Source organism: Alosa sapidissima, chromosome 7 (genome assembly GCF_018492685.1).
Source record: "Alosa sapidissima isolate fAloSap1 chromosome 7, fAloSap1.pri, whole genome shotgun sequence".
Classification (NCBI taxonomy): domain Eukaryota; kingdom Metazoa; phylum Chordata; class Actinopteri; order Clupeiformes; family Clupeidae; genus Alosa; species Alosa sapidissima.
In genome coordinates, this window is record NC_055963.1 from 1,001,615 (window position 1) to 1,028,314 (window position 26,700).

The 26,700-nt window shown below is 43.2% G+C and overlaps 1 protein-coding gene across 8 annotated transcripts in view; it reads left to right on the top strand.

The window, feature by feature from the left end:
- Window positions 1-509: 509 nt before the first annotated feature.
- Window positions 510-26,700, top strand: part of lemd1 (LEM domain containing 1) — a 34,790-nt gene continuing 8,599 nt past the window's right edge. Inside the window, exons 1-9 of one of the 8 annotated variants that reach the window (XM_042099505.1) lie at window positions 510-625; window positions 2,402-2,510; window positions 3,960-4,100; window positions 4,217-4,263; window positions 4,691-4,750; window positions 9,172-9,246; window positions 15,345-15,470; window positions 23,379-23,456; window positions 24,753-24,823. In XM_042099505.1, coding sequence (XP_041955439.1) covers window positions 2,429-2,510; window positions 3,960-4,100; window positions 4,217-4,263; window positions 4,691-4,750; window positions 9,172-9,246; window positions 15,345-15,470; window positions 23,379-23,456; window positions 24,753-24,823 — 680 coding nt within the window. In that variant the 5' untranslated portion in view covers window positions 510-625; window positions 2,402-2,428. The other 7 variants (XM_042099506.1, XM_042099503.1, XM_042099504.1 and 4 more) reach the window with 7 other exon arrangements.

The following is a 26,700-nucleotide window of genomic DNA, read 5'->3' on the forward strand; positions in this document are numbered from 1 at the left end:
TTTGAGTATAATCAGAGACGGGCTCTGGCATAGACATAATATACATAGACGCCGCATCGACCGCTGCTCCCTACTAGCGCTGACGAGATTTGGAGCCGCCATCTTGGACCGGTCATCCACTCCACTCAGTGTAATCTGTTTGGCCGGTGCAATGAGCTGTCAGCACACTTAATTAATCATATCTCACTGAATACCGAACAGATTTTCACGCGGTTTTTTTTGCTGCAAAGGTCATACATGTAGCTATGATACAGGCCACATTGTTCGAAAATACAAAATACAACCAATAGTACGGTAATGTTAAATCTTACTTGTGAAAAGTAAATCCCCCGAGTATGGTCCGCCGATTTGAGCAGGAACATGCTGCACAGTGCTGTCATCTTGTGTTTTCTGCTGCAACGCAATGAGGAGTATGACCGGTCCAAGATGGCGGCCGCATTTCTTGTTTCCAGCAGCCAATGCGGCGTCTATGTATATTATGTCTATGGGCTCTGGTATAATTAGTGTCTACACGGACCTGGTTGGGTGTGGCACCTGGTGAATCAGCACGTTACGTGTAGACACTAATTACATTCACACCTGGCTCCACAGGAGCAACTTTCGTGCAACTAGTCCATCTTATTTTGTGAGTATATGAAATGGGGTCCTAAAACTAACCCTGAAGCAGAATACCCTGAAAATGACGATTAAATCTAGAAAGGTCACGTATAAAATATTAACATGTAGGAAATATTTGCATATTGTTAAACTAGCTAAGTTTTTTTTTTTTAGCTAACGTTACCTTGACCCTTATCCAGAGGGAGATGCCAGTAAATAACTTCTCACTTACAAAATGCCTTAAATACATTAATCTCACCTTAAACACGTTTTACAATTTTACAACTTAAATAAAACAGGAATCGTTCGATTATCTGCCCCAAGCCAGCAATGTAGCTAGTATTGGCATTATCCAACGTTAACATTAGTTAGTGAAATTGGTTGGTTAGCTTTTGTGTTCGGCACGCCATCAAGTGGAATGTCTGAACATTGTGGAGAGAAAAATACATATTAAAATATAGGTATATCTCGTTTTGCAGTGGTTAGTTTTTTATATATATATATATATATATTGTGCAAGGGCAATCTCCCCTGTGCCTTCATAAAACAATCTATACCCAAACACAAACAGCCCTCATGCTGCTACAGCTGTCACGGCAGGCAGCTGCTTACTCCTAGCAGTAAGTTACCGTGAGTATTTTTAAATTTTGGGTGTCGGGCTGTGCTATGCCTCGTTGGTAGAGGCCAAGTTTGTCTCGTCATGCCGGTGTTTTTGGAGGATCCTTCTCAGTTCTCGAAAGAGAGGCTGAAGTCAGAATTAATTGCGCACAATATAGCTTTGCCTCCGGGTGAAAGTAAGAAACAGGAGTATTTGGAACTTTACCTGAAAAACGTCGACGCAAAAAACGCTGCAGATTTCTCCAGCGATGAGGAGGAAGACCAGCCTGCCCAGGTTGACGGCGTGAGTTTACGGTCACAAGTCAGTCTATGTCTAAATGTCTCTGTAACCGATTAACAATTGGTAATTTGTAATTAGCAAATAACTTGAGCTTACAGTTCGTCTTTACTGCCAAATTATTCTATCTGTCCTGGCAATTACGAGTTTACAAAGGCCCGAACCACATTTCATGTCTTTACAAAGCCAGATTTTATTTCCTTGTGCAACTTTAGTCCTTGGCATGGCTCCTCCAATTAACAAGTCATTGTGCATGCGCAAAGTACTACTTTTGTCATAAAAAATAATGCCCTAACTTATCATAATATGTAAAGCAATGTTATTGTTTTCTCCAAAGTGTAATTCCATTCAAAACCTTTAATATGTCATATAAAAGCACCAGACAGCATGAATGACATTGTATACCCAGCAAAGGGATTTGTAGTTATTTTTTGCCCTGTGAAATAACACGTATTCAGCGTCTCCCCCAGTCTCGGGCTAAGTGTAGCGCTGCAGCTGTTGCAGACCAGCAGTGCAACCGATACTCTCGGCCCTTCTGTCAGGTCAGAGCGGCTCGTCTCGTGCAGGCGGCAGGCGCTGCTGAACTGGGCCACTGGATTGGTGCCTCCCAAATGTGGGTCACCCCATAACATACCGCGAGGTGTGAGATTTAAAGTGTCAGCTATGCATGGCATAGTTACCGTACCTTTTAAACTAGGAATTTATTTCTAACAGTTTGCCCCTGTTAAGTAAACCATGGTTGGGGTTTACTTGTTTTAAAGCCATTTTGCTCCATTATGAGCTCTCGATGTCCTTGGTGGTTCTTGGCCAACAATCTGAATTGTCAAGACGTTCCTCTCGGGCTCACTGCCCCCGTAAACGGCTGCTTGATTGACTGTGCGCGCTGCCTTTCCCTCGTCCTTCTCTCAGCAGGAGCAGAGGCCAGAGGAGCCAGACATGTGGGACCTGACTGGCCTAACGGATGAGGACCTCAAAGCACGTCTGCTGCAGCATGGCTTCCAGGCCGGACCCATCACTGGTGAGCACCCTCGGCCAGCCAGAGCATGGACCACAGTGTCTCTCTCTCTCTCTCTCTCTCTCTCTCTCTCTCTCTCTCTCTCTCTCTCTCTCTCTCTCTCTCTCTCTCTCTCTTGCAGCCAGAGCATGGACCACAGTCTCTCTCTCTCTCTCTCTCTCTCCACTGCTCCCCGAGCGCCGCCGTTGTAGCAGGCAGCTCACTGCACCGGGAATAGTGTGTGCTTCACCTCACTGTGTGCTGTTTGTGTTTCACTAACGATTAACGATCATTAACAACGATTGGGTTAAATGCAGAGACCAAATTTCCCTCACGGGATCAAAAAAAGTATATATACTTATATATATATATATATATATATATATATATATATATATATATAGAGAGAGGAAGTGTGTGTGTGTGTGTGTATATATATATATATATATATATTACACACACTTCCTCTCTCTCTCTCTTGCAGCCAGAGCAGTGGACCACAGTGTCTCTCAAATTCAAATTCAACTTCAAATGTGCTTTATTGGCATGACTCAGAAAATAGTGTTGCCAAAGCAGTAACATGACAATACAAACAGATACAATATTTGTTTTAAGGGGGGTCAAAGAAAGGAAACTTATAATACTAAACTAAAAGAAAGAAAACTTATGTTTAAGAAAAATACTAACTAAATCCAAGTTTAAAGGAAACTTAAACATGTATTCTTAAATCTAAATCTAAAGGAAACTTATTTAAAAAAAAAAAAAAAAACTGTATCTAAAGTAATTTGCGATTTGTAACAGAAAGGAAACTTAGAAAACTTTAAAAACTTTAGAGTTATGTAAGATTAATCTCTCTCTCTCTCTCTCTCTCTCTCTCTCTCTCTCTCTCTCTCTCTCCCTTCTCACTTCCTCGCTTTCTCTCTCTCTTGCAGCCAAATCAGTGGACCAGTCTCTCTCTCTCTCTCTCTCTCTCTCTCTCTCCCTTCTCACTTCCTCGCTTTCTCTCTCTCTTGCAGCCAAATCAGTGGACCAGTCTCTCTCTCTCTCTCTCTCTCTCTCTCTCTCTCTCTCTCTCTCTCTCTCTCTCTCTCTCTCTCTCCTCGCTTTCTCTCTCTCTTGCAGCCAAATCAGTGGACCAGTCTCTCTCTCTCTCTCTCTCTCTCTCTCTCTCTCTCTCTCTCTCTCTCTCTCTCTCTCTCTCTCTCTCTCTCTCTCTCTCTCTCTTGCAGCCAGAGCAGTGGACCACAGCAACAGTGTCTCTCTCTCTCTTGCTTTCTCCCTTCCTCTCTTTCTCTCTCTCTCTTTAATTATATACAGTTCTGGAGAAAATTAAGAGACCACTGCCCATTTTTCTGATGTCTTCCTACGGTTGCTGAGTGACATTCGAATGAGTTGAACTGCATATCCAACTGCATATTTTGTATGTTTGTTTTTTCCAACTGAGTTGTTAGTTTTTCTGTTTTCTGTTGTCAGCTACGACGCGGTTGGTCTATGAGAAGAAGCTTAGGAGGCTAATGGAGCCGAAGACTCCGGCCCAGCTCGACGGCTCCGCAGACCAAGCCCTGTACTCCGACCGTGAGGAAGAGGAGCAGGGAGAGGAGGAGGAATTGCCTGGTATGATGGCACCTTTCTCTTGAGACCCTTTACATTGATTTGGCATTAATCATGTTTTTAATGTGTGATGGATATATATATATATATATATCTGTATTGCATGCTGATTTGTACAGGCCCAGAGACTGTCGCATGTGTGGAGAAGGACGCTGTTGGCAGTAAGGTCAGTGGAAGAGTTGATCTATCACGCAAGTCTGCCATCTGTTGGTAGAAGTCTGCCAGTAGTTCCAAAAATGTAGAATGACATGATGTTTGGTGGTCTTATATGCTTGGTAGCTCAGTGCTGTTTCCTTTGGTCAAAGATGGTGCTCTAGGAAACTGACATGTCCCTGTACGGCTCAGCTTTCAGTGAGCAGAGATTTCTGTGTTGCCCACAGCGCCATCTGGTGGTAGAAGGCAAACATAGTCTCCAGACACACTTCGATACACTCTGTTTGAAATGCATTTAAACACACTTACTGCCCCCCCCCCCACCCCCCCCACACACACACACACACACGCGCACACACACACACGACTGTGCTCCTCTGGAGCCTGGCAGATAATTGTATTGCATCTGTTATGCTGTTGCTATTTCCCACATTGGACAGATGGAGACTGCCAGTGTGGAAGACTGGTACCCTCAGTGTTTTATACCATCCAACAGACGGGTAAATATGTCATTACCAGGGAGTTTTTTTTATCACCGTATGTTCAAATGTGCGTCTACATGTTCTGTCTCACAAAACACGAGTGTGCCCAACTGGGAAGCAATGTTAAAAACACGAGTGTGCCCAACTGGGAAGTGGTGATTTGTTTTGATTGGTGATATTTAAGAAAAAGATTATTTTTCTTGCCAAAAATTCAGGAGAAAATGTTGAGTTTGAATTTGTCCCTAATGAATTTTCATAAGTTGTCCCTAATGAATATTCATATATGGTGGAAATGCTGGATGGTGTATCTCAGCTCTGAGATGTGCATGGGGGATTGCTGTTGCCCCCTGGGTGATGGCTGTTGCCCCCTGGGCTGGCTCAGTGCCACCACGTTGGGCTTCAGTCGTTAATATTCCATCCAGCTGGCTCTCTGAACGTGGGGGGTTTAGATAAGCCCTTGCTTACTCAAGCTGGCTCTCTGAACGTGGGGAGTTTAGATAAGCTCTTGCTTACTCAAGCTGGCTCTCTGAACGTGGGGAGTTTAGATAAGCCCTTGCTTACTCAAGCTGGCTCTCTGAACGTGGGGAGTTTAGATAAGCTCTTGCTTACTCAAGCTGGTTCTCTGAACGTGGGGAGTTTAGATAAGCTCTTGCTTACTCAAGCTGGTTCTCTGAACGTGGGGAGTTTAGATAAGCTCTTGCTTACTCAAGCTGGCTCTCTGAACGTGGGGGCCAATTGCTCTGGCAGTTAGCATGGCGCTAGCTGCGCTGTGATTTAAAACCATACTCTTTAAAACCGAGGTTTTGGAGTTTAACACGCAGCTGAGCACTAAGTTGAGCGTGATTGCTGTAACGACTCACATAGGATTAGCTGATTCCAAGTTAAACTCGGGTTAAACCAGAACTACTCTGATTTTGAATTTTAACCCAGCAGATGCAGTCTTAACTTTAATGGTGGACGCATTTCAGGATCTTGCGGGATCTGTTTTTATGATTGTTGCAGCTAAATAAAAGTTTTTTTATGTATAATTACCAGTAGTTCTTACCAGAGATCTCGCACACTGTCCATTCCGCATGCAATTATTCATTAGAACACTATAGAACACAACGTTTCGGTCTCAGACCTTCATAATTACCACCAAAAAACTTTGGAAATGTAAAGTCAATTTCTGAATCTGATTCTTCCATCACCTCATCCACTGTGTTAATAAAATTAAATCAGTCAATCAACGAGGAGCAAAAATTATATTGATCGCTGCACTTCACCCCGACTATATAGCTATGGCAAACGAGGAAGAGCAGAGAGTCATCTCCACGGCGTTGTACGTTCATGTATGCCTGGGGTGCTTGAAATAGTGGACTGCACCCACATTCCACTCATTTTCCATGGCACCATGCGTATTCCAGCCTTTACGAATCAACGTAAGGCTACATCCCCTGATATTTGGTCTGCCTAAACATAACAAATATACACTAAGGCAAAATGCATTTGTGCGGTGTACATAATTAATGTCACAACTGACTTTAACGCCTGTGAAACACTTTAATGTGTCAAATAGTGGAGCAGACGTTTTGCAATAATATTAGTAAGTAATAACATTATTTTTATAATATTACCGTTTCTATTCAGCTTTATTACACGGCTCTTCATAATGCTACAGAATGCTTTGGGCTTTGTGCTTCTGTTTCACGTCTTTCATATCACTACGCAAGAACTGGAACTTCATTCTAGTGTTAATTTCGTCAGACGAGACGAGAGGAAATATGTTCGTCAACGACCTTTTTTTTCATGACTAAGACGAGACGATGACGAGACGGCAGTAATGTCCTGAAACACTGACTAAGACTATCTTAAGATGCATTATTGTTGACGAAAAAAGACGAGACTAAAATGTTTTGCATGAAAAAAACTAAGATAAAATCTCTCTTCATTTTCGTCTACAAAATGAGAAGACCGAATATCTAGCTGTTACGTTTTCAAAATATTCCGAATGAGTTCATACGCAACAGCTTTCCTGTAGGCTAGTCTACGTGCTGTTGCTGCAACCCTGTGGCTGCAACACGAAACTACATGGAACAAGAACACTGGAGATTGCAAACAACTCATCTATATTATATTTTACCACGTCTGCTCGCGGGCCACTTGGGATAGCTTGCGGACCACCAGTGATCTCCGGACCACACTTTGAGAAACACTGGTCTACGAATATGACAGTGGTCCAGTCAAATCTTTTACTGTATATGGTCAAATCCCAGCCGAGCTATAACTGTAGCTCGACTTACCTGTGCATGTAAACATACTGACTGACAAAAAATCAGAATGAGTAATTATAACAGACGAGTAGCCCTGTGGACACACAATATTGTTGGAAAATTGAGATGTGTGAAACACTATTTGACTCAAATGGTAATCAGAAATAATTTGTTATAAAAAAAAGACTAAAATGTGTTGACTAAAACTGACTAAGACTAAGATACTTTTAGTTTTCTTTTTGACTAAAACTAGACTAAAATGACGAGACTTTTAGTCGACTAAAACTTGATTAACAAAAATGATATTTGAATGACTAAATATGACAAAGACTAAAAAGGACATTTCGTCACAAGACTAAGACTAAGACTAAATTAAAAATAGGTGACAAAATTAACACTATTCACAAGTGAAAGCAGACTGTTGATCAGCTCCGCTGCGCGTCGGGGTCCGGTTCGCCCTGTCGCGACTTATTTTCCCAATAATGACCGGCGTTCTACATTATCCCTTACCTTTAAACTGTCAAATGGTTTGCGATAACAACATGGGCATTCGCAATGTAATCTAGTAGCGAGATGGCCTGGCAGTGTGCATGATGCACACACATTTTCAACAGCAGCCTACGAACCACACCACAAAGGGCAAGCAACATAAGTCACCTGCGCAGTCCTCCACAATTTGGCAATCGACTGTGATGAGTCCCGTTTCCCTCAGCCACAAGGCCTTGGAGGACTTTCATAGGCTACTTCTGGCCTGATGCTGCTGATCTAGCAGGCAGGCAGTGCATTTCGCCAAGCCATTATTGCTAACCATTTCCGTTGACTGCATACAAGGGAATTTGCCTTTTATGTTTCGTATAGTACGATCTACTGTGCGTTCATTTATTTTACTGACAATCTGTTTTTTTGTCGATTTTAGTTAGGCATTTGCCTATTTAAGCAACTCCTATTTTGTAGCCTTTATTGTAGGCTACAATTTAAAAAGTGACTAAGCTAATGACAGAGCAATTGCCCCGGGGAGTTTAGATAAGCCCTTGTTTACTTTCTCAAGCTGGCTCTGTGAACGTGGGGAGTTTAGATAAGCCCTTGTTTACTTTCTCAAGCTGGCTCTCTGAACGTTAGATAAGCCCTTGTGAAAGCCCTTGGTTTAGATAAGCCCTTGTTTGCTTTTAGATAAGCCCTTGTTTACATAAGCCCTTGTGAAAGCCCTTGGTTTAGATAAGCCCTTGTTTGCTTTTAGATAAGCCCTTGTTTACATAAGCCCTTGTGAAAGCCCTTGGTTTAGATAAGCCCTTGTTTGCTTTTAGATAAGCCCTTGTTTACTTTCTCAAGCTGGCTCTGTGAACGTGGGGAGTTTAGATAAGCCCTTGTTTACTTTCTCAAGCTGGCTCTGTGAACGTGGGGAGTTTAAATAAGCCCTTGTTTAGATAAGCCCTTGTTTACTTTCTCAAGCTGGCTCTGTGAACGTGGGGAGTTTAAATAAGCCCTTGTTTAGATAAGCCCTTGTTTACTTTCTCAAGCTGGCTCTGTGAACGTGGGGAGTTTAAATAAGCCCTTGTTTAGATAAGCCCTTGTTTACTTTCTCAAGCTGGCTCTGTGAACGTGGGGAGTTTAAATAAGCCCTTGTTTAGATAAGCCCTTGCGAAAGCCCTTGGTTTAGATAAGCCCTTGTTTACTTTTAGATAAGCCCTTGTTTACTTTCTCAAGCTGGCTCTGTGAACGTGGGGAGTTTAAATAAGCCCTTGTTTAGATAAGCCCTTGCGAAAGCCCTTGGTTTAGATAAGCCCTTGTTTACTTTTAGATAAGCCCTTGTTTACTTTCTCAAGCTGGCTCTGTGAACGTGGGGAGTTTAGATAAGCCCTTGTTTACTTTCTCAAGCTGGCTCTCTGAACGTTAGATAAGCCCTTGTGAAAGCCCTTGGTTTAGATAAGCCCTTGTTTGCTTTTAGATAAGCCCTTGTTTACATAAGCCCTTGTGAAAGCCCTTGGTTTAGATAAGCCCTTGTTTGCTTTTAGATAAGCCCTTGTTTACATAAGCCCTTGTGAAAGCCCTTGGTTTAGATAAGCCCTTGTTTGCTTTTAGATAAGCCCTTGTTTACTTTCTCAAGCTGCTTCCCCCTTCTGTGGCTTTTAAACAGCTTTTCAACCATACGGCTGTTCAAACTGTTGCCGTAACTTGTGCCTGCTGCAGGTAAAGGGCCAAGACAAACCCACGAAGCCCACTCCAGCTCCCTCTGCGTTCTCCGTGACTGAACTGGTGGAGGAGGGGAGTTGTGTTCCTCTTGAAGAAATCTGGTGGTAGTCTTGGGGGGTATTCCATCAACCTTGCTAATGAAGGCGGCGCTTAACAGAAATAGCCTGGTTTGAACTAGCGTAGACTTTCACTTGGGGCTGAAGCCGTTCCATTAACTGAAGTTAGCGGCATCTTGGCCTCGTTTATTCTAAGCGAGGTTTAGTTCAGCTTCATCTCTGCTCATGCACGAGGTAGAACAGTAGACCAAAACAGTAGATTGACGAAAAGAGGATATATGTAGTAAAATTAAAACAATACTAGACGATTTCTGTTCGATTTGGCAAGCGCCATCTACAGGATTTTCATCGAAAGTCATCAAATTTAACATCGAGAGAAAAAAAAAGATAGTTGCCTACAGAAATGGGAGAATAATGAAAGCATAGGCCTACATTTAAAACAACAATGCTAATGGTTTGAAATAAATTGGAAGTTTGATTAGCTTCACTCTATACAGTCATACAGTCTATGCTTGAACAAAACGGGTGAATGAATAAATAGTAGGAATAAACTAAAACAACTTTGGCATATGGACATTCAAAACTATCTTTAGCCTATGTTCTTAGATTACTGTAAAAGAGTTCACTCCAAATTATTATCTAGGTGTAGGTGGTCATAAAATAAATTAGTATCAACATAATAGTATTGTCTTCCATCCCAAAGTGTCCCAAAGTGTTTGAAATATAATTATCTGAAATGCAATATGGCTTTCAATTTGTCATTTATGCCTAGTATTTAATCTGTGTAGCACACAGTTGATTTGACATTCATGAACAATCGTCGACACATGAAGCAGTCTTAATTATTAGCTGCCTATAGGCCTGCAGGCTACAGAATTATCCTTTGGCTTGCATCAGATATAATAGCCCCCTGGCAAAGCATATTACTGTCAATGAACAGCCTACCAAATGTGCATGACCCTTTATCAACAGTATATGTCTTTCATTAAAGAGTATAACTAAAAATGTCATTATCAAGGTGATAAGCTATGTAGCCTTAATACTCGTATGGGAAGCGAACCTGTGAACACGCAAGAATATAAGTCCTTTGTTGTGTCGTCTCGCTGCACGTTACGCCACCACAGAACGTAAATGATGCAGAGTAGCAAGATCCCTAGAACCACACGCACGTGAAGTTAAAACATTTTAAGTCGCATAATCTTCATAAATTCTTTGGAGCAAGTGGATGTGTAAATCCATGCTTGGTGACACTGTCGGAAAAAACATTTCTAGGCCTACTTCTATTTTTGAAGTTGTAGGCTACAGGTGACGAGAGCACAGGTTGATGGAACCATCTTTTTGGACTCGTTTTCCGACTGATTGTTTTTTTTTGCAACACAGCTTAATTAAGTGTGCTTGCATATTGGATTGAACAGAAAGCGAAACTAAATTTTCACAGGTCACAAATTTGGTCCGAACGCCACGAAACTTGACGTACATTATCCTTGGACCAAACCTCACAAAAGTTACCGGAAGGATTTTTGATTTTCGAAAGCGTTTTCCCGTCACAGCCAAACGAAATCGGCGGCGAGGCTCCGAAACAGGAAGTCGTCCATATCTCAGGAACACAGTCACATATCGATACCAAATTTTGTATATGAACTGGGGACTCCAGTGTGAGGGTGCATAAGCTAAAAAAAAAAAGAAATATTCCAAAAGTTTCCATCATTTGGCAAACCACCCACATGTATTTGGTAACTATCACCTTTCACCTTTACACTTGCACTTCTATCACAATGCCTTCCAAGTATGCACAATGTCTCTGGGCAGCCACAATGTCTCCGGGCAGCCTTGCCCAATCATGAAATCCTTGCTCTGCCATGGGATAGTATGGACTTACGAACTGAAATAGCAAGGAGAACAGTAGCTATATATAGCTTATATAATAGAGTTGTTTTCACATTGACGGTATTCAAATTAAATTTTTCCTTATTGTTAAATGTCATGATGGGAGAGTAATATTAAAAATGTTACAAGTATGCAAATGCATATGTTTACGGGAAATTAGGTTTTACTGGGTTGTTTTGTTGTAAAGACATGCAAGGCATTCTGGGCTGTAATGAACAGTGGTCGGCAGCACTCCATAGGCTACGTATTAATATGAATAGGTGTTTCTGTAAACTGTGTTTCTGTAGGGACAATAAACAGCTATCTCTGTTACAAAAACGAGCTGGTAATCGCTCATTGAAGAGGGAACTATGATAAAAAGATTGTTTTCCTAAAAGCATGGAGTTGACGAAAGAATAAGCAAGCAATGTCACGTTAATGTTAAATACATCTGAACGCTAGGTGGCAACGTTGTATTACATTTTACTAAATACGGTGGCATACGGAGCTTCATAAGTAAGGAAGATGCAAATATGTAATTTATCATGGGAAATTATTGGAAATGTTATTTCTTGTATATTCTAATTGCAAACCACACACATCCATTCGTAATCACACGTACACTTTTAATACCTTGAAAAGACTCTCATTTTGTTTATTTGATGTTGCCTAGCAACTGGAACTGACTTCAGGGCAAAGATTCTAGAACAGAGCTTCAGAGAGACACATTTTGAGTTTGTGGCCAAGTACCTAAAATATCTAGCCTGGGTGTTCCCATGCTGCCTTGGCGCGATTTGAATCACGCTGCTAAGGCAGCCTGGAGACCATGGAGCAAATTTTCGCCTGAGATAGGGAACCAATCACAGAACAGGGGGGAAAGCAAGACGATGATGAGCTATGCACAGACGCATTTGATAGACATCCGTGGCACCCAATAAACGGATCTGGGCATTTTTTTCAAATACGAGAAAATGAACGTTTGGTTCCCAGACCACGTCTCATTGAGAAGTGATGGCGCTAGCCAGGCTATAAAATATCGGTTTCCATGTGTATGTGCTGGATGGTGTGCGTCCTTTATGAAAGTAAGTGTTTTATACAGTTACAGATATAATGAGTCATATGGTAGTGGTCAACATAAATGTGCCCCTTCTGTTATTAGAATGCTAAGCGGAGAAGCATGCTAAGCAGAGATTTAACATTATTCATTTTTTGTGTGGCTAGAAGCTAGGGAGGAGATGTTGCTGTATGGGATTTATGTTGCTTAGCGTGATGCCATGGTCATTTGATATGAGATGCTTGTACTCGTAACTTTAGGACTCCTATTTTTTTTTTACTAAGAGTAATTCAGGAAGCATTTTAGCCCTAAAAGTAGCGCCTGAGTCTGTGACGGCTTAAAAGAAGTCGCGAAGACTCCTAACTCACTAAGACCGAACAATTTTTTGTGGTGGCATTTCACGTCGCGATGTTTTGAAATGCGTCTGCAGGAGCTAACAATCAGCAAGGCATATGGAGCAAGGCATATGGTGACAGATTAATTTAATAATGTTGCTGCGTGGATCACGGTAAGTGTGAATGAAGTGGCCACTTCTTAATGGGACTCGCTGTATGGAAGTAGGCTAAGTAAAATAGAGATGCTTCAAATAAGATAAGGTTAGGATATGCCCGCTTGACAACGGCAGAGATAGAACTGGCCTTTGGCCATAGCAACCATCCATTTAGAACGACTGGCCTTCATAGCAACCAAAGATCTTAGCTGTGATTCATGTAGCCTACAGTATGCATTCAATGTGATGCAAAGTATAGAAAGGTGATGAAATATACAGTGACAGGTCAAGAAATATAGTGCAATGTAGACAGTAGTATACAGTTGATTTACAGAAAGTGGTTTAGAGTAATATGAATTAAATATAAATATGTGCAGTGTATTAGCAGTTACCTCATACAATAGTATTCTATAGTAGAATAATGTATGTAGATGTAGCAGTAACAGTATAATAGTAGAAATAATAATATAGATATATGTATTAACAGAATATAATAAAACAGAATAAATATGGATATTCAATATGACAAATATATAGCAGATATGTACATAACATACGGAAACATAAAAACAAGTGGGAGCAGAAAACCCTGGTTGAAGCGGACTTTTTCTCTTTTTTGTCCAGTGTGGGAACAGTGTCATTGTAGTGCAGAAACAACATTATAAGAGTAGCAAGAATAAGTCTATGTGCAGGATGAATAGTATAAAGATCAGTAGAATAACTATGTATAAATGTAATTACAGTAGGCCTATATACATTTGTAAATAAATAGAAAACTATGGGTGAGAGGGATAAAAAAAAAAAAAAAAAAAAATTAATCGTAAAAGTAAATTGCATTCAATTAAACTGCAATTAAAAATCTTTCCAGTAGGCTTTAATGTCACGCAAAAAGTACAACCAAAGCTGAGCTTGATCAACTAGAACATCTAAAGAACCAGAACTTGAGTGTAGTTTTTTGCTGGGTCCCAGGCCATGTTGGTCTGAGGGGAAATGAGAAAGCAGACAGTGCTGCTAAGCAAGCCCTCAATGAAGAAGTCACAGAATGTCAAATCCCTGCCCCAGACCTTAAACCTATACTGAACTCTTACATCTCAGATAAGTGGCAATCTGAATGGGATTAATGTACTAACAACAAGCAAGGAATGTGAATTTTGGCACATTTTCATGATCCACTGGGTCGTTATGGGCCACACAAAATACGATGTTGCTAAAATTACTCCTATTGTGGCTATTAGAGACATGCGTTCATGAGTATCCAGCTACAATCAATGAGTTAAGTAAAATACATTCACACACACAAAAAAAACATCACTAATGTTGTGGACATATTCTGAGATACATCAATAGGCTCTCAAAACAACCCCAAACAGACATAAGGTCTTTATAGAGCAAATCCATATAGATTATTTGTCAAATAAACCAGTAAAACAGAATAAAACAGATAAAACAGAACAGGATGGAATATATAACAGTCACACTCATAGCTCATATTTTTAAAATAAATCGGTGAAAAAGTATCCTGACAAACAAGCAGCATTTTAATGCCTTAGTCATATTTCATAATTTAAATTTTTCAATCATAATTTTTCTGTAGGTTACCTGATTTTGAGAGGTGCAAGACGTGTGACATTATTTATTTTTGCAGCCAATCACTGCTGTTGTTTTATTTTATTGATTTGATTTTAGTCATAGAAGCTAAATTCAAAGGCAGGCCACAGGTAAAATCCAACGAACCGCATTCACCCCGCAAGGCAATAGTTGAATAGAGCTTTTGAGGTATTACCACTGCTCCAACACTGAAAGGCACTGTTAGAATGCTTGGATCAAGCCAGGTTCAGCATAGCGTATTTCACTGTCTGCTCACGTTGGTGACCGGACCAGGGCAAGCACACTTTCGCAGTTCCCGCCGGAAATGCAGTCTAGTTTAGCTTGAAAGTTAACTTGCTACGGAGCAGGTTAGTTCTGTGGCATAAATTCCCATGGTTACCAAGCTGGGATTCACGTTAACCTCATTAATGGAACGGAATTCTCACTAAAATTAGCGGGACTTATCGAAATAAGCCAGGTTTGGCCTTTAGCGAGGTTGATGGAATACCCCCTTGGTCTCAAAGTGAGTTGTGTGGTGTTTGGTTAAAGTGTGGTAGCACTGTGGTGTTGGGTTGAAGTGTGGTAGCACTCAGGTGTTGGGTTGAAGTGTGGTTGGTAGCACTCAGGTGTTGGGTTGAAGTGTGGTAGCACGCACTCAGGTGTTGGGTTGAAGTGTGGTAGCACGCACTCAGGTGTTGGGTTGAAGTGTGATAGCACTCAGGTGTTGGGTTGAAGTGTGGTAGCACGCACTTAGGTGTTGGGTTGAAGTGTGATAGCACTCAGGTGTTGGGTTGAAGTGTGGTAGCACGCACTTAGGTGTTGGGTTGAAGTGTGGTAGCACTGTGGTGTTGGGTTGAAGTGTGGTAGCACTGTGGTTTTGGGTTGAAGTGTGGTAGCACGCACTCAGGTGTTGGGTTGAAGTGTGGTAGCACTCAGGTGTTGGGTTAAAGTGTGGTAGCACTGTGGTGTTGGGTTGAGTTTGGGTTTGGAGTGTGGTAGCACGCACTCAGGTGTTGGGTTTGGAGTGGTCATTATATCCTTTGCTATTCCCTAGGAAGTGTATTTGGCTCCTGATAACAATGCTCTTTATGCCTCAATGCCTCTTTACCTACTGTAGATTGAGAAGAAGCGCTATTTTACCCCAAAGACCCAGCCAGCGTTGGTGCATAATTGGAACGGTGATGAGCCAGCGTCGGTGCATAATTGGAACAGTGATTGGAGACCAGAGTCATGTGGAAGGCGGGTCAGTGGTGTTGTGAAATCAGACTGCCCACCAGCACAGGCGTCCTGTTGATTGGATTTGTGTGGGCTGGCAGTGACTTTACATTACATTAAAAGCGACTAACAACATGGTAAACAGTTTACGTTTTAGAGCAATTCTCAACAATTTTAGGACAATTTAAAAAACATTAGAGTACAGTAAGAATAAGTGCATCAGTGAGTGCTGTTTTTAACAGTTACGTGTCAGTTTAAGACGGCTGGTGAGTGCTAGGATCAGCAAGACTTGTTGTAAGTGTTGCTATGAGAGGAGATGTTCTCTAAAGAGCTGGGTCTTCAGGAGTTTTTTGAAAATGGAGAGGGATGTCCCTGCCCTTGTAGGAACTGGCAGTGTGTTCCACCAACGAGGAACAACAGATGAGAAAAGTTTGGATTGGCCTGAGCGTTCCGGTGGTAGAGCTAGACGTCGTTCGTCTGAGGAGCGCAGCAGTCTGGAGGTAGCGTATGTCTGTATGAGGGCATTCAAGTAGGTGGGAGCAGAACCGGAGACTACTTTGTAGTAGTGTTGCATGGTGTATCGATACTAAAAAGGTATCACGATGCCTTCACGCAAAAAACGATACGATTTCCGACGTTTTTAGAATCGATACTTTATTAAAATTAACGTACTGTGTCTGCGTGAACTGCTGCTCTCACTGCTCCTTGCACGCATCTAGGCTAGTGGGCGTGTCAAGCAGGCAGCTCTGAGTGAGTGAGTGCGCAGCCAACGTCAACATACAGTAGTTCTTTGCCGACCGTCCTCGGCCTTGTGGATAAAACAAAAGGTGAAGTGAAATCTGCAACTATTTCGGATACATCGCGAATAGTGAAGGCAAGCCATCAGGTACACAGAGGCCCGTTTGTGAAATATGTTTCAAAGTCATTTAAAAGCAGTAGACTACGCATGGAACTTGGCTAAACACCTCGCAGACATATCCCAAGTTCTTCTCTTCTGTTTTAGTCTAGCCTAAGTGAAACGAGTATGGTTCTCTGGGATAAAGCGAACCTTCCTTCATCAATTAATTTTGACGAGACATAACGAGCTGTAATCATAGGGTGCTAACGTGATGAAAGCGCAATGTTCACGCCAGAATAACATTACCATAACTTGTAAACAATCTATTTCATGTTCGGTCAGTACTACTGGTAATATTTGTCATGGCATGTAGACTGCAAATTGTTCAATAAGTATTGCCCAGATGTAGGAAAGGCTACCCGAAATGCGCTAATTAAAGCCCACAGCATATAATACCACCAAAGCATGTTGAGTCCTATTAATAATAGCGGCTTATTGTTACGTGGTAGCAAATCATGTTATCAAAGAAATAGACGTAGGCTAATGTAGGAATGCACACAGACATATTGCAACAGGTAATGGTGTAGGCCTATCTGACGAAGACCTGAGTGGTTGGAATGTCGTACTTGTACACTGGGCGCAAAGAAGACTATCCTCACATTTTTCCCTTTGCAACTGTCAAAGAAATCCCATGAACACGGGAAGGCCTAGGGAAGCCTATACTGTACATCAGATGGCCTAAAGATTAGGCCCCTCTGCATAGCATTCAGTGATTTGCATGCAGTAATTTCAACACTGACCTTGATCTAGCCTAGTTTGGCTATTTAAAGCTACTTTATTGGCAAAACACAACACAATGTAAACAAACTATAACAAAAAATAAAGGACTTAATCACACAAAGTAGGCCTACTATTTTACTGACTATAAAAATAATAATTATGTTGGAAGTTTAGAACCCAGAATTGACCTGCACACTACAAAAGTGCACCGAATTCAACACAAATGACTCAATACACTTGGGGGAGGTATGAATCCTTTCTTTTCCAGATATCTTAGGATTTCGCCATAGAATCGTTTCAGTATCGAGCATCGTGATATTTATGGCAGGTATCGTATCGAAGTCATAATTTTGGTATCGTGACAACACTACTTTGTAGGCAAGCGTTAGAGCCTTGAATTTGATGCGGGCCGCCATAGGTAGCCAGTGTAGCTGGATGAGCAGCGGGGTAACATGTGCCCTTTTGGGTTGGTTGTAGACCAGCGCGCCGCAGCATTCTGGATCATCTGAAGGGGTTTCACTGCGCAGGCTGGGAGACCTGTCAGGAGGGCGTTGCAGTAGTCGAGTCGTGAGATGACTATCGCCTGAACCAGAAGTTGGGTAGCAATGAAGGGAGGCGGACTGGTGCTATACATAAACAACAGATGGAGCAATCCCGGACATGTTACAGTGAAGGAGACTGTATGCTGTAAGGATGTGGAGTTACTAGCGGTCAGTCTACGACCATACTACATGCCGAGGAAGTTCTCGCACGCCATTGTTGTTTGTGTGTACGTGCCGCCTCAAGCCCTCCCGGACACAACGTGTGACGTCATTCACTCTACAGTCGCTAGGCTCCAAACTCAGCACAGTGATGCCCTCTTTGCGATCTCTGGTGACTTCAACCACATTACACTGGATTCCACCCCCACAAACTTTAACAGTTTGTTGACTGCCCATCTAGGAAAAACAGGACAATAGATCTCATGTATGCAAACGTGAGGGATGCTTACAGTGCCACCCCCCTTCCCCCACTGGGGAAGTCGGACCATAACCTCATTCACCTTCAGCCAATGTACAAGCCAAAAGTTCAAAGGCTACCAGTTGCCACGCGCACCTTCAGGAAGTGGACACCGGAAGCGGATGAGGCTTTGAGAGACCGCTTTGAGTCCACTGACTGGAGTGTACTACTGAATGGAGAGGACTTAGAGGAGGTCACACATTGCACTACTGACTATCTGAACTTCTGTATGGACATTGTTGTTCCCACAAGGACTGTACGCTGCTATCCAAATTACAAGCCTTGGATAACCAGTAATGTCAAGACCCTTCTCAATAGGAAAAAGATGGCGTTTAAGGAGGGGGACATGGCAGAGCTGAGGCGAGTACAGGGGGAACTCAAGAATAAGCTGAAAGAGGCTAAGGAGGACTACAGAAGGAAGATTGAACAGAAGCTGCAAGATAACAACATGAAGGAGGTGTGGGACTGTATGAAATCTATCACTAGCCTTAAGAAGAGCAGCAGCTCTGTGGAGGGAGACCTGGACAGGGCGAACCAGCTGAACCACTTTTACAACAGGTTCAATTGCCCATCCCCCAGCCTCCACCCCACCTCATTACCAGTGCAACACTCACCCCCCACCATCACTGGATATTGCACCCCTCCCCCACATGGCGACCACGAACAACGAGGTGACAACGACCTCAGTCAACAGCCATCAGACACACAGACCCCAGATGCTGCCCGCCTCCCCTCCCCACCTCCATCATCACTGCTGATCAGGCTATCGCACCTCTCCCCCACATGGTGACCACGAGTAGTGCGGCAACAATGGCTTCAGCCAATGGCCATCAGTCTCTAGCCACACGACAACCCTCACAGAAGCTCCTCCTCCTCCTCACCCTCCACTCCCCTCTTCCTCCCATCATTTCAGCGGACTAAGTAAGTTATCTTTTAAAAAAACTTCATCCTCGTAAGGCAGCCGGGCCTGACCGACTGTGTCCAAGGCTGCTCAAGGCCTGTGCTGCTGAACTGGGGGAGCCACTGAAGCACATCTTCAACTGGACAGAGCAGGCTGTACTTCCTGAGGAGGCTGCGGTCCTTCAATGTGTGCAGCAAGCTCCTCAGGATGTTCTATCAGTCTGTTGTGGCCAGCGCCCTCTTCTATACAGTGGTATGCTGGGGAGGAAGCACAAAGAAGAAGGATGCTGGATGACTTGACAGGCTGGTAAGGAAGGCTGGCTCTGTAGTGGGAGCTGAACTGGAGTGCATCACTTCAATATCTGACAAAAGGACCCTAAACAAACTGATCAACATCTTGGACAATGAATGTCATCTGCTCTACAGCACTATCAAAAACCAAAAGAGCTTGATCAGCTGGAGACTTCACTCACTGCCATGCACAACTGAAAGGCTGAGGAAGTCATTTGTTCCTAGGGCCATTGAACCGTTCAATGCCTCACTAAAGGGAAGAGGAGAGAGACTTCTCTGCTTAGTCTGTCTGCCTCTCCACCCTCTCCATGTCCATGTTTTTTGAGTACTGACTGCCCACTACTGCTTACTACTGTTTTACTAATGTACACAGCCTAATGTTTTCACTACTGTTTTACTGCTACACTGTTTTTCATGCTATATTAGCACACATGATCAATGGCTGCGGTCAGGCTTCTGATACAATACTGAATGAATGAATGGCTATAACTATACTTTACTCTCCTATTTGTCTATATTATTTATGCTGGTCTCTAGACCTTACTCTTGCACTGTTGGACTAATGTTGGACTACTTTTTGCACCTTCACCATGACACTCACTCCCTGTAGCACCTCACCAGTCCCAGCCCTGTCACTACAAGCGTCTTTTGCTTGATCACCCTCAAGCACATTGGACTTTCTTAATTTAATTTATATAGTGTATTTAGTTTAGTTAGTTTTCTTATCTTTCTTATCTTCTACTGTCTTTATTGTACAGTGGAGTTTAGTTATATGTTTATACTTATACTTATGTTTACCATTTCTGCTGTAAGTGCATGTTGTGTATTATGTCTGTATGCTACTGAGACCCTTGAATTTCCCCTTGAGGATCAATAAAGTATCTATCTATCTATCTATCTATCTATCATCTTGAGTTAAGTAAGTCCTGATTTTCCATATGTTGTAGAGTGCGAAACGGCATGACCGGGCGACTGAGGCAACATGATCTGAGAAGTTTAGTTGGTTGTCGAGAACAACTCCTAGATTTCTTGCAGTCCTGGTAGGTGAAACAGACAGGGAGTCAAATTTGATGTTGATGTCGCGGTGTATGGTAGGTTTAGCTGGGAGGACCAGTAGTTCAGTCTTTGAGAGGTTCAGCTGGAGGTGGTGTGCCTTCATCCATGTAGCTATGTCTGAGAGGCAATCCGAGATCCGTGCTGAAACCAAGGGGTCATCAGGTGGAAAGGACAGATCGAGCTGTGTGTCGTCTGCATAGCAGTGGTATGAGAAGCCATGCGAACGGATAATCTGTCCCAAGGAGGTGGTGTAGATGGCAAAGAGAAGGGGGCCCAGCACTGAGCCCTAGGGGACCCCTGTGGTGAGATGGTGAGGTGCAGATAGCTGACCAAGCCATGATACGTTAAACGAGCGTCCTGTGAGGTAGGATTCAAACCAGGAGAGAGCAGAACCGGAGATTCCCATGTTAGCGAGTATAGAGAGAAGGATGCGGTGATTAACCGTGTCAAAGGCAGCCGATAAGTCAAGCAGAATGAGTACTAATGACCGAGCAGTCGCCCTGGCTTCTTTTAAGGCTTCTGTTACAGACAGCAGAGCCGTTTCGGTAGAGTGGCCACTTTTGAACCCAGACTGATTTGGATCCAGAAGGTTGTTCTGTGAAAGGAAGTCAGAGACCTGTTTGGAGACTGCTCGTTCAATGCCTTTGGATAGGAAGGGCAGGAGTGAAACAGGGCGGTAGTTCTCGACTTGAGCAGGGTTGAGAGAAGCTTTCTTAAGTAACGGTGTTACCCGGGCCATTTTGAACGCTTTTGGAAATGTGCCGGAGGTTAGCGAGGCATTGATCACGTGTGATGGCGGGTGCGATGGTCGGGCTGATGGACTGAAGTAGGCTCGTAGGTATAGGGTCCAGCGAGCATGTGGTAGGACGGCTGCATGTCAGGAGTCTAGAAACTTCACTCTCGGAGAGCGGCGTGAATGCTGAAAAAGATGATCCAGCAGTCCCTAGAGGTTGTAGGAGTGCAGTATCTGAGTCAGATGCGTTGAGTGGACATGTAGAGAATTGACTGCTGATTGCCGCCACTTTGTTTGTAAAAAATGAGGCGAGGGTATCTGCAGTAAGGCTGGATGGAGGAGGAGGCAGCTGAGGGTTGAGTAGCGATTTGAAGGTTGAGAAGTTTTCGAGTGTCTGTAGCGCTGTTGATTTTGTCATTGTAGAAAGCCGTCTTAGCAGCAGTGATGCTGGCTGAGAAGGAGGTCAGGAGTGTCTGGTAGTTTTTGAGGTCATCAGTTAGTTTGGATTTGTGCCATTTCCTCTCCGCGGCTCTGAGTTTGGTGCGCTGCGATCGGAGGGTATCATTTAGCCATGGATGAGAGTGTTTGGATCGAGCTGGCCTTGTGGTAAGAGGGCACAGTTCGTCTAGACACAAGCTCAGTGTGGAGCAGAGCGAGTCTGTGGCCTCATTAACCTCCAGAGAGGAGAAGGTGTTGAGTGGAGGTAGACCGGAGGCAACCACAGAGGAAAAGTGCGTTGGAGACAGGTTCCGGATGTTGCGGCGGAACGTGACCATCGGCTGAGGAGCCGGAGGCTGTTCTGTCAGGCTGACATTGAATTGGATGAAGAAGTGGTCAGAAAGATGGAGAGGCGTCACCATGAGGGTGTCTGTGCTGCAGTTCCGAGTGAAGATCAAGTCAAGCTCTTTGCCAGCTTTGTGAGTCGGTGGGCTTTGAACCAGTTTGAGGTCAAAGGAGTGGATCAGGGCCAAAAAGTCCGCTGAGCCTGGGGCATCTAAGTGGATGTTCATATCGCCGAGAACAAGAAGTGGACAGTCATGCTCAGGGATGGAGGACAGCAGAGTGTCAAGTTCGTCCATAAAGTCGCCTAGTTGGCCTGGAGGGTGGTAGATGACCAGCACGTGGAGTTTTGCTGGGGCAATCACTGTGATGGCATGGAATTCGAATGAGACATATTTGTTTGAAGGCAGTAGCGGGGTGAATTTCCATTTGTTGGAGATCAGCAGGCCCGTCCCACCTCCTCGTCCAGATGGGCGAGGGGTGTGGGATAGTGTAAGGTTAGTGGAGAGTGCAGCCGGGGTGGCAGTGTTCTCTGGTTTGATCCAAGTCTCAGTGAGAGCAAGGAGTTCCAACAAAAGGTGGTTGGCATGGCCAGCTATCAAGTCCGTTTTGTTGACTGCGGATTGACAGTTCCACAAGCCCATGGAGAAGGAGGTTTCTGTAGGTGAGGACCGTTTAAGTTGCTGGAGGTTAAGGCGATTTCTGCCCCTTTTGGCATGATGCTGTTTTCTGCGATGGCCGGTGATAACAGATATGGTGGAATGGCACATTTTTGCCTTTGTCGGCGCCTGTGCTCGGTGAACTTGCACAGGTAAACTTGCTCGTCTTGACCGCGTCCGTCTTACACGAGTACGGCTGAAACGAGGGCTGACGCTGACGCTTCAGCAACAGCCTCTATTGTTATGCTGACAGGAATTGCAAGTACACCGCCCTCTGACGTTCGCACAGCTTAGATTGTTCAAAAGGGTGTTGCTGTCAACTGAAAGTCCGCTCGCTCACACCGACCGAAACTCGCAGTTTCAAGTAGCCTCCTCCCTCAGCTGTTCCCAAACGCCCAGAGTCCAATTCTAAACACTTGGAGAGGATTGGCCAGTAGTAGCCTATGTGTTCTTCCTTTCTCTCTCCCAACTCACTGCAGTTGTTGTCACTTTATGGGGTGGGTTTGGTTTGGTTGTGCAACATGTCCTCATGCCTGTACAGGTGCTGGGTAAACATGTCCTCATGCCTGTACAGGTGCTGGATAAACATGTCCTCATGCCTGTACAGGTGCTGGGTAAACATGTCCTCATGCCTGTACAGGTGCTGGATAAACATGTCCTCATGCCTGTACAGGTGCTGGGTAAACATGTCCTCATGCCTGTACAGGTGCTGGGTAAACATGTCCACATGCCTGTACAGGTGCTGGATAAACATGTCCTCATGCCTGTACAGGTGCTGGGTGAACATGTCCTCATGCCTCTACAGGTGCTGGGTAAACATGTTCTCATGCCTCTACAGGTGCTGGGTAAACATGTTCTCATGCCTCCTCTACAGATGCTCATGTTCTCATGCCTTTACAGGTGCTGGATAAATTCACGATGACGGGCCATTCCCTCCTCTACTCTCCACCCATGTCCGAGTTCCGGCATCAGATGACCGTACTTGTTTTGTTCCTAATTGATCCTATTAAATACTCCTGTTTCCTACTGACTTCTCTGTTTTCTGGGATAAGTATGTTGGACGAGGGACTCACCTTCTTTAGTCCTCGGTGTGGTCGTCTGGGCTTTCAGGTCACCTGATCTGCATCGGCTCCTCCTCTCCACTCACATCACAACGATGCGCTCCACTCACTCACACTGGAGTTGAAATGGGTTTAGCTCTGGGAAAGTGGAGTTAGATAGGTTTAGCTCTGGGAAGTGGTAGGGTGGAGTTGAAATGGGTTTAGCTCTGGAAAATGGAATTGAAATGGGTTTAGCTCTGGGAAAGTGGTAGGGAAATCAAAGGGGTTCTTTTGTTTGCTACACTCCGTTAGGCACTCAATTTAACACTTGCTGGAGCTTTCCAGAGAGTTGTAGGTAAAGTTATTTTTCTTTACTGTGGCATCAATTCTAACTGTGACATCAACTTGGAACTGTGCTAAGACATGTTGGGTGATGGGTTAAGACATGTTGGGTGATTGGTTAAGACGTGTTGGAACTGTGATGGGTTAAGACATGTTGGGTGATGGGTTAAGAGAGAACTTCCATTCAGAGCTTCCATTCAGTCCTGTTGGAGAGGAAGTTGCTAAACTCCAACTTCAGAACTTCAATCACAGAGAAGCCTTTCAAGCTTGCGTGTGTGTGTGTGTGCGTGCGTGCGTGTATATATGTGTGTGTGTGTGCGTGCGTGTATATATGTGTTTGTGTGCGTGTGTATATATGTGTGTGTGTGTGTGTGTATGCACGTGTATATATATGTGTGTGTGTGTGTGTGTGTGCGCGTGTGTGTGTGTGTATATGTATGTATATGTATATGTGTGTGTATATATATATATATATATATATATATATATATATATATATATATATATATATATATATTATGTGTGTGTGTGTGTGTGTGTGTTCTTTCTTTCTTCATGGATTCCTAAGCCTTAGTATGTATTAGTGGAGTGACCTCGATGGTAATCTGCTGTGTGCTGAAGCTCATATGCTGCTGGGTCATGGGGTAGAATTCCTCAATGGATGAAGCTGGGGGTTAAAAAAACTGAACTGCTGTTGTACAATGATTTTTATTTTTTTAACCGTTTTGTCCAACTCTGGCTCTGTTCCTCCTGATGGTCTCTGTGAAGCTCACGCCTGCTGGCTCTGTTCCTCCTGATGAGTCTCTGTGAAGCTCACTGGCCAGTTGTTCTGTTTGCTGTGTCCTCTGTGAAGCTCACTGGCCAGTTGTTCTGTTTGCTGTGTCCTCTGCAGTGTCAAGTGCCCGTGACTGATGTCCTCATGGAAATCTTCCCAGAGATGGAGAAGACCCCAACTGGCATCTCGTAAGTGAAGCCTGCACACCAAAACATCAGCATCTAATCAGACTGAACACGATGAATAAAACATCAGCATCCATCCATAAATCAGACTGAACACAATGAATCCTAAAACATCAGCATCCAATCAGACTGAACACGATGAATCCTAAAACATCATCATCCAATCACAAATCAGACTGAACACGATTAATAAAACATCAGCATTCAATCACAAATCAGACTGAACACGATGAAGTAGCTGTCAGGAAGGAACCCAAAAACGAGTCCAGACAAGATATCTGAACATTTGTTCACAGAAATCCCCCCCGAGCCTCAATTAGCTTCTTAAATTTGGAGCTAGTTCTAGTTCTCCTTTTAGCATTGCTGGGTCAGCCTCTGCCATTTGTTGGTCCTAAATTGTTGCTGAAACAGCTTTTTACCCCACTTGTTTTACACACAACTTAATGCTGCATCTACACTTTCTCTCTCTCTCTCTCTCTCTCTCTCTCTCTACCCCCCTCTCTCTATCCCCCTCTTGCTCTCTCTGTCTACCCCCTCTCTCTATCCCCCCTCTCTCTCTCTCTCTACCCCCCCTCTCTATCCCCCTCTCTCTCTCTACCCCCCTCTCTCTATCCCCCTCTCGCTATCCCCCTCTCGCTCTCTCTGTCTACCCCCTCTCTCTATCCCCCCTCTCTCTCTCTCTACCCCCCCCTCTCTATCCCCCTCTCTCTCTCTCTCTCTCTCTCTCTCTCTCTCTCTCTTTCAATTTCAATTTCAATGGAGCTTTATTGGCATTACTCAATGAAGCAGTGTTGCCAAAGCAAACATATAACAAAACAACACAGATACAATATCTGTTTAAAAAAAAAAATAAAATAAAAAAATTATAATAATAACAAAATGATAATAATTAAAAAGAGAAAATAATAAATGAAATGTATAATGATATAGTATTACTATATACTGTATATTTATCAATGTGCTATCATGGGTATTGGTTATTGATATAAAGCAAAGCATTTCACAATATGGGTCACTCACTTCCTCGATTTATGACATGTTAACAGGTACTGCGCAGCGAGTTTTAAACAACTTGTATGCTCTCCCAACAAGTATGGGAGCTTGTCTTCATTTTCTAATAGTTCAAACTGAGGTATAATTTGGCTGAATTGAAGGAAATATTGGTTCCTGACTGTGTTGAATTTACTGCATTCAGTGAGGAAGTGTTTTTCATCTTCTACTACTCCCTCACTGCACTGCAAACACAACCTTTCTTCCCTAGGAAGCCAGGTTTGCCTGTGTCTTCCCATTTCTAAGGCCAGAGAGTGTTCACTTAATCTATAGGATGTTAGTAATTTTCTTTGTTTGTACTCGGTAATTTCTTTTAGATAAGATGCAAATTCATAATTGGTTTTGATTTTTTTGGAAACATTTCAATTTGTTGGATTGTTCAATATTGTTTAGCCAATATTTGTAATATTCTTCTTTTGTTAATTTTTCGATATGTTTTAACTTTGCCTGAGACATGTCAGGTGTATTCAAATTCAAATTGTGTTTTGATATAAGATAATCAAAAGGATCTCTCTCTGGGTGGGTTCTCCTCTGTAGAAGGGCACTGTGATTATATTCCTCTGGTTTTGAGGACAGTACATGGTGATAGAATTTGCATGCTCTTTTTTGAATATCAACTAATAGTGGATATCTTCCAAGTTCTGCTCTGCATGCAATATTTGTTGCATTCCTGTGTACCCCCAAGATGTTCTTACAGAATTCCAGGTGTAGTGTTTCTGCTGGGCTTTTGTCCCATAGCTCATAATTATCTTGATGTTTTATGCCCCAAATTTCACTGCCATATAAGATAATGGGCTTGATAACCGAATCAAAAATCTTTTGCCACAATT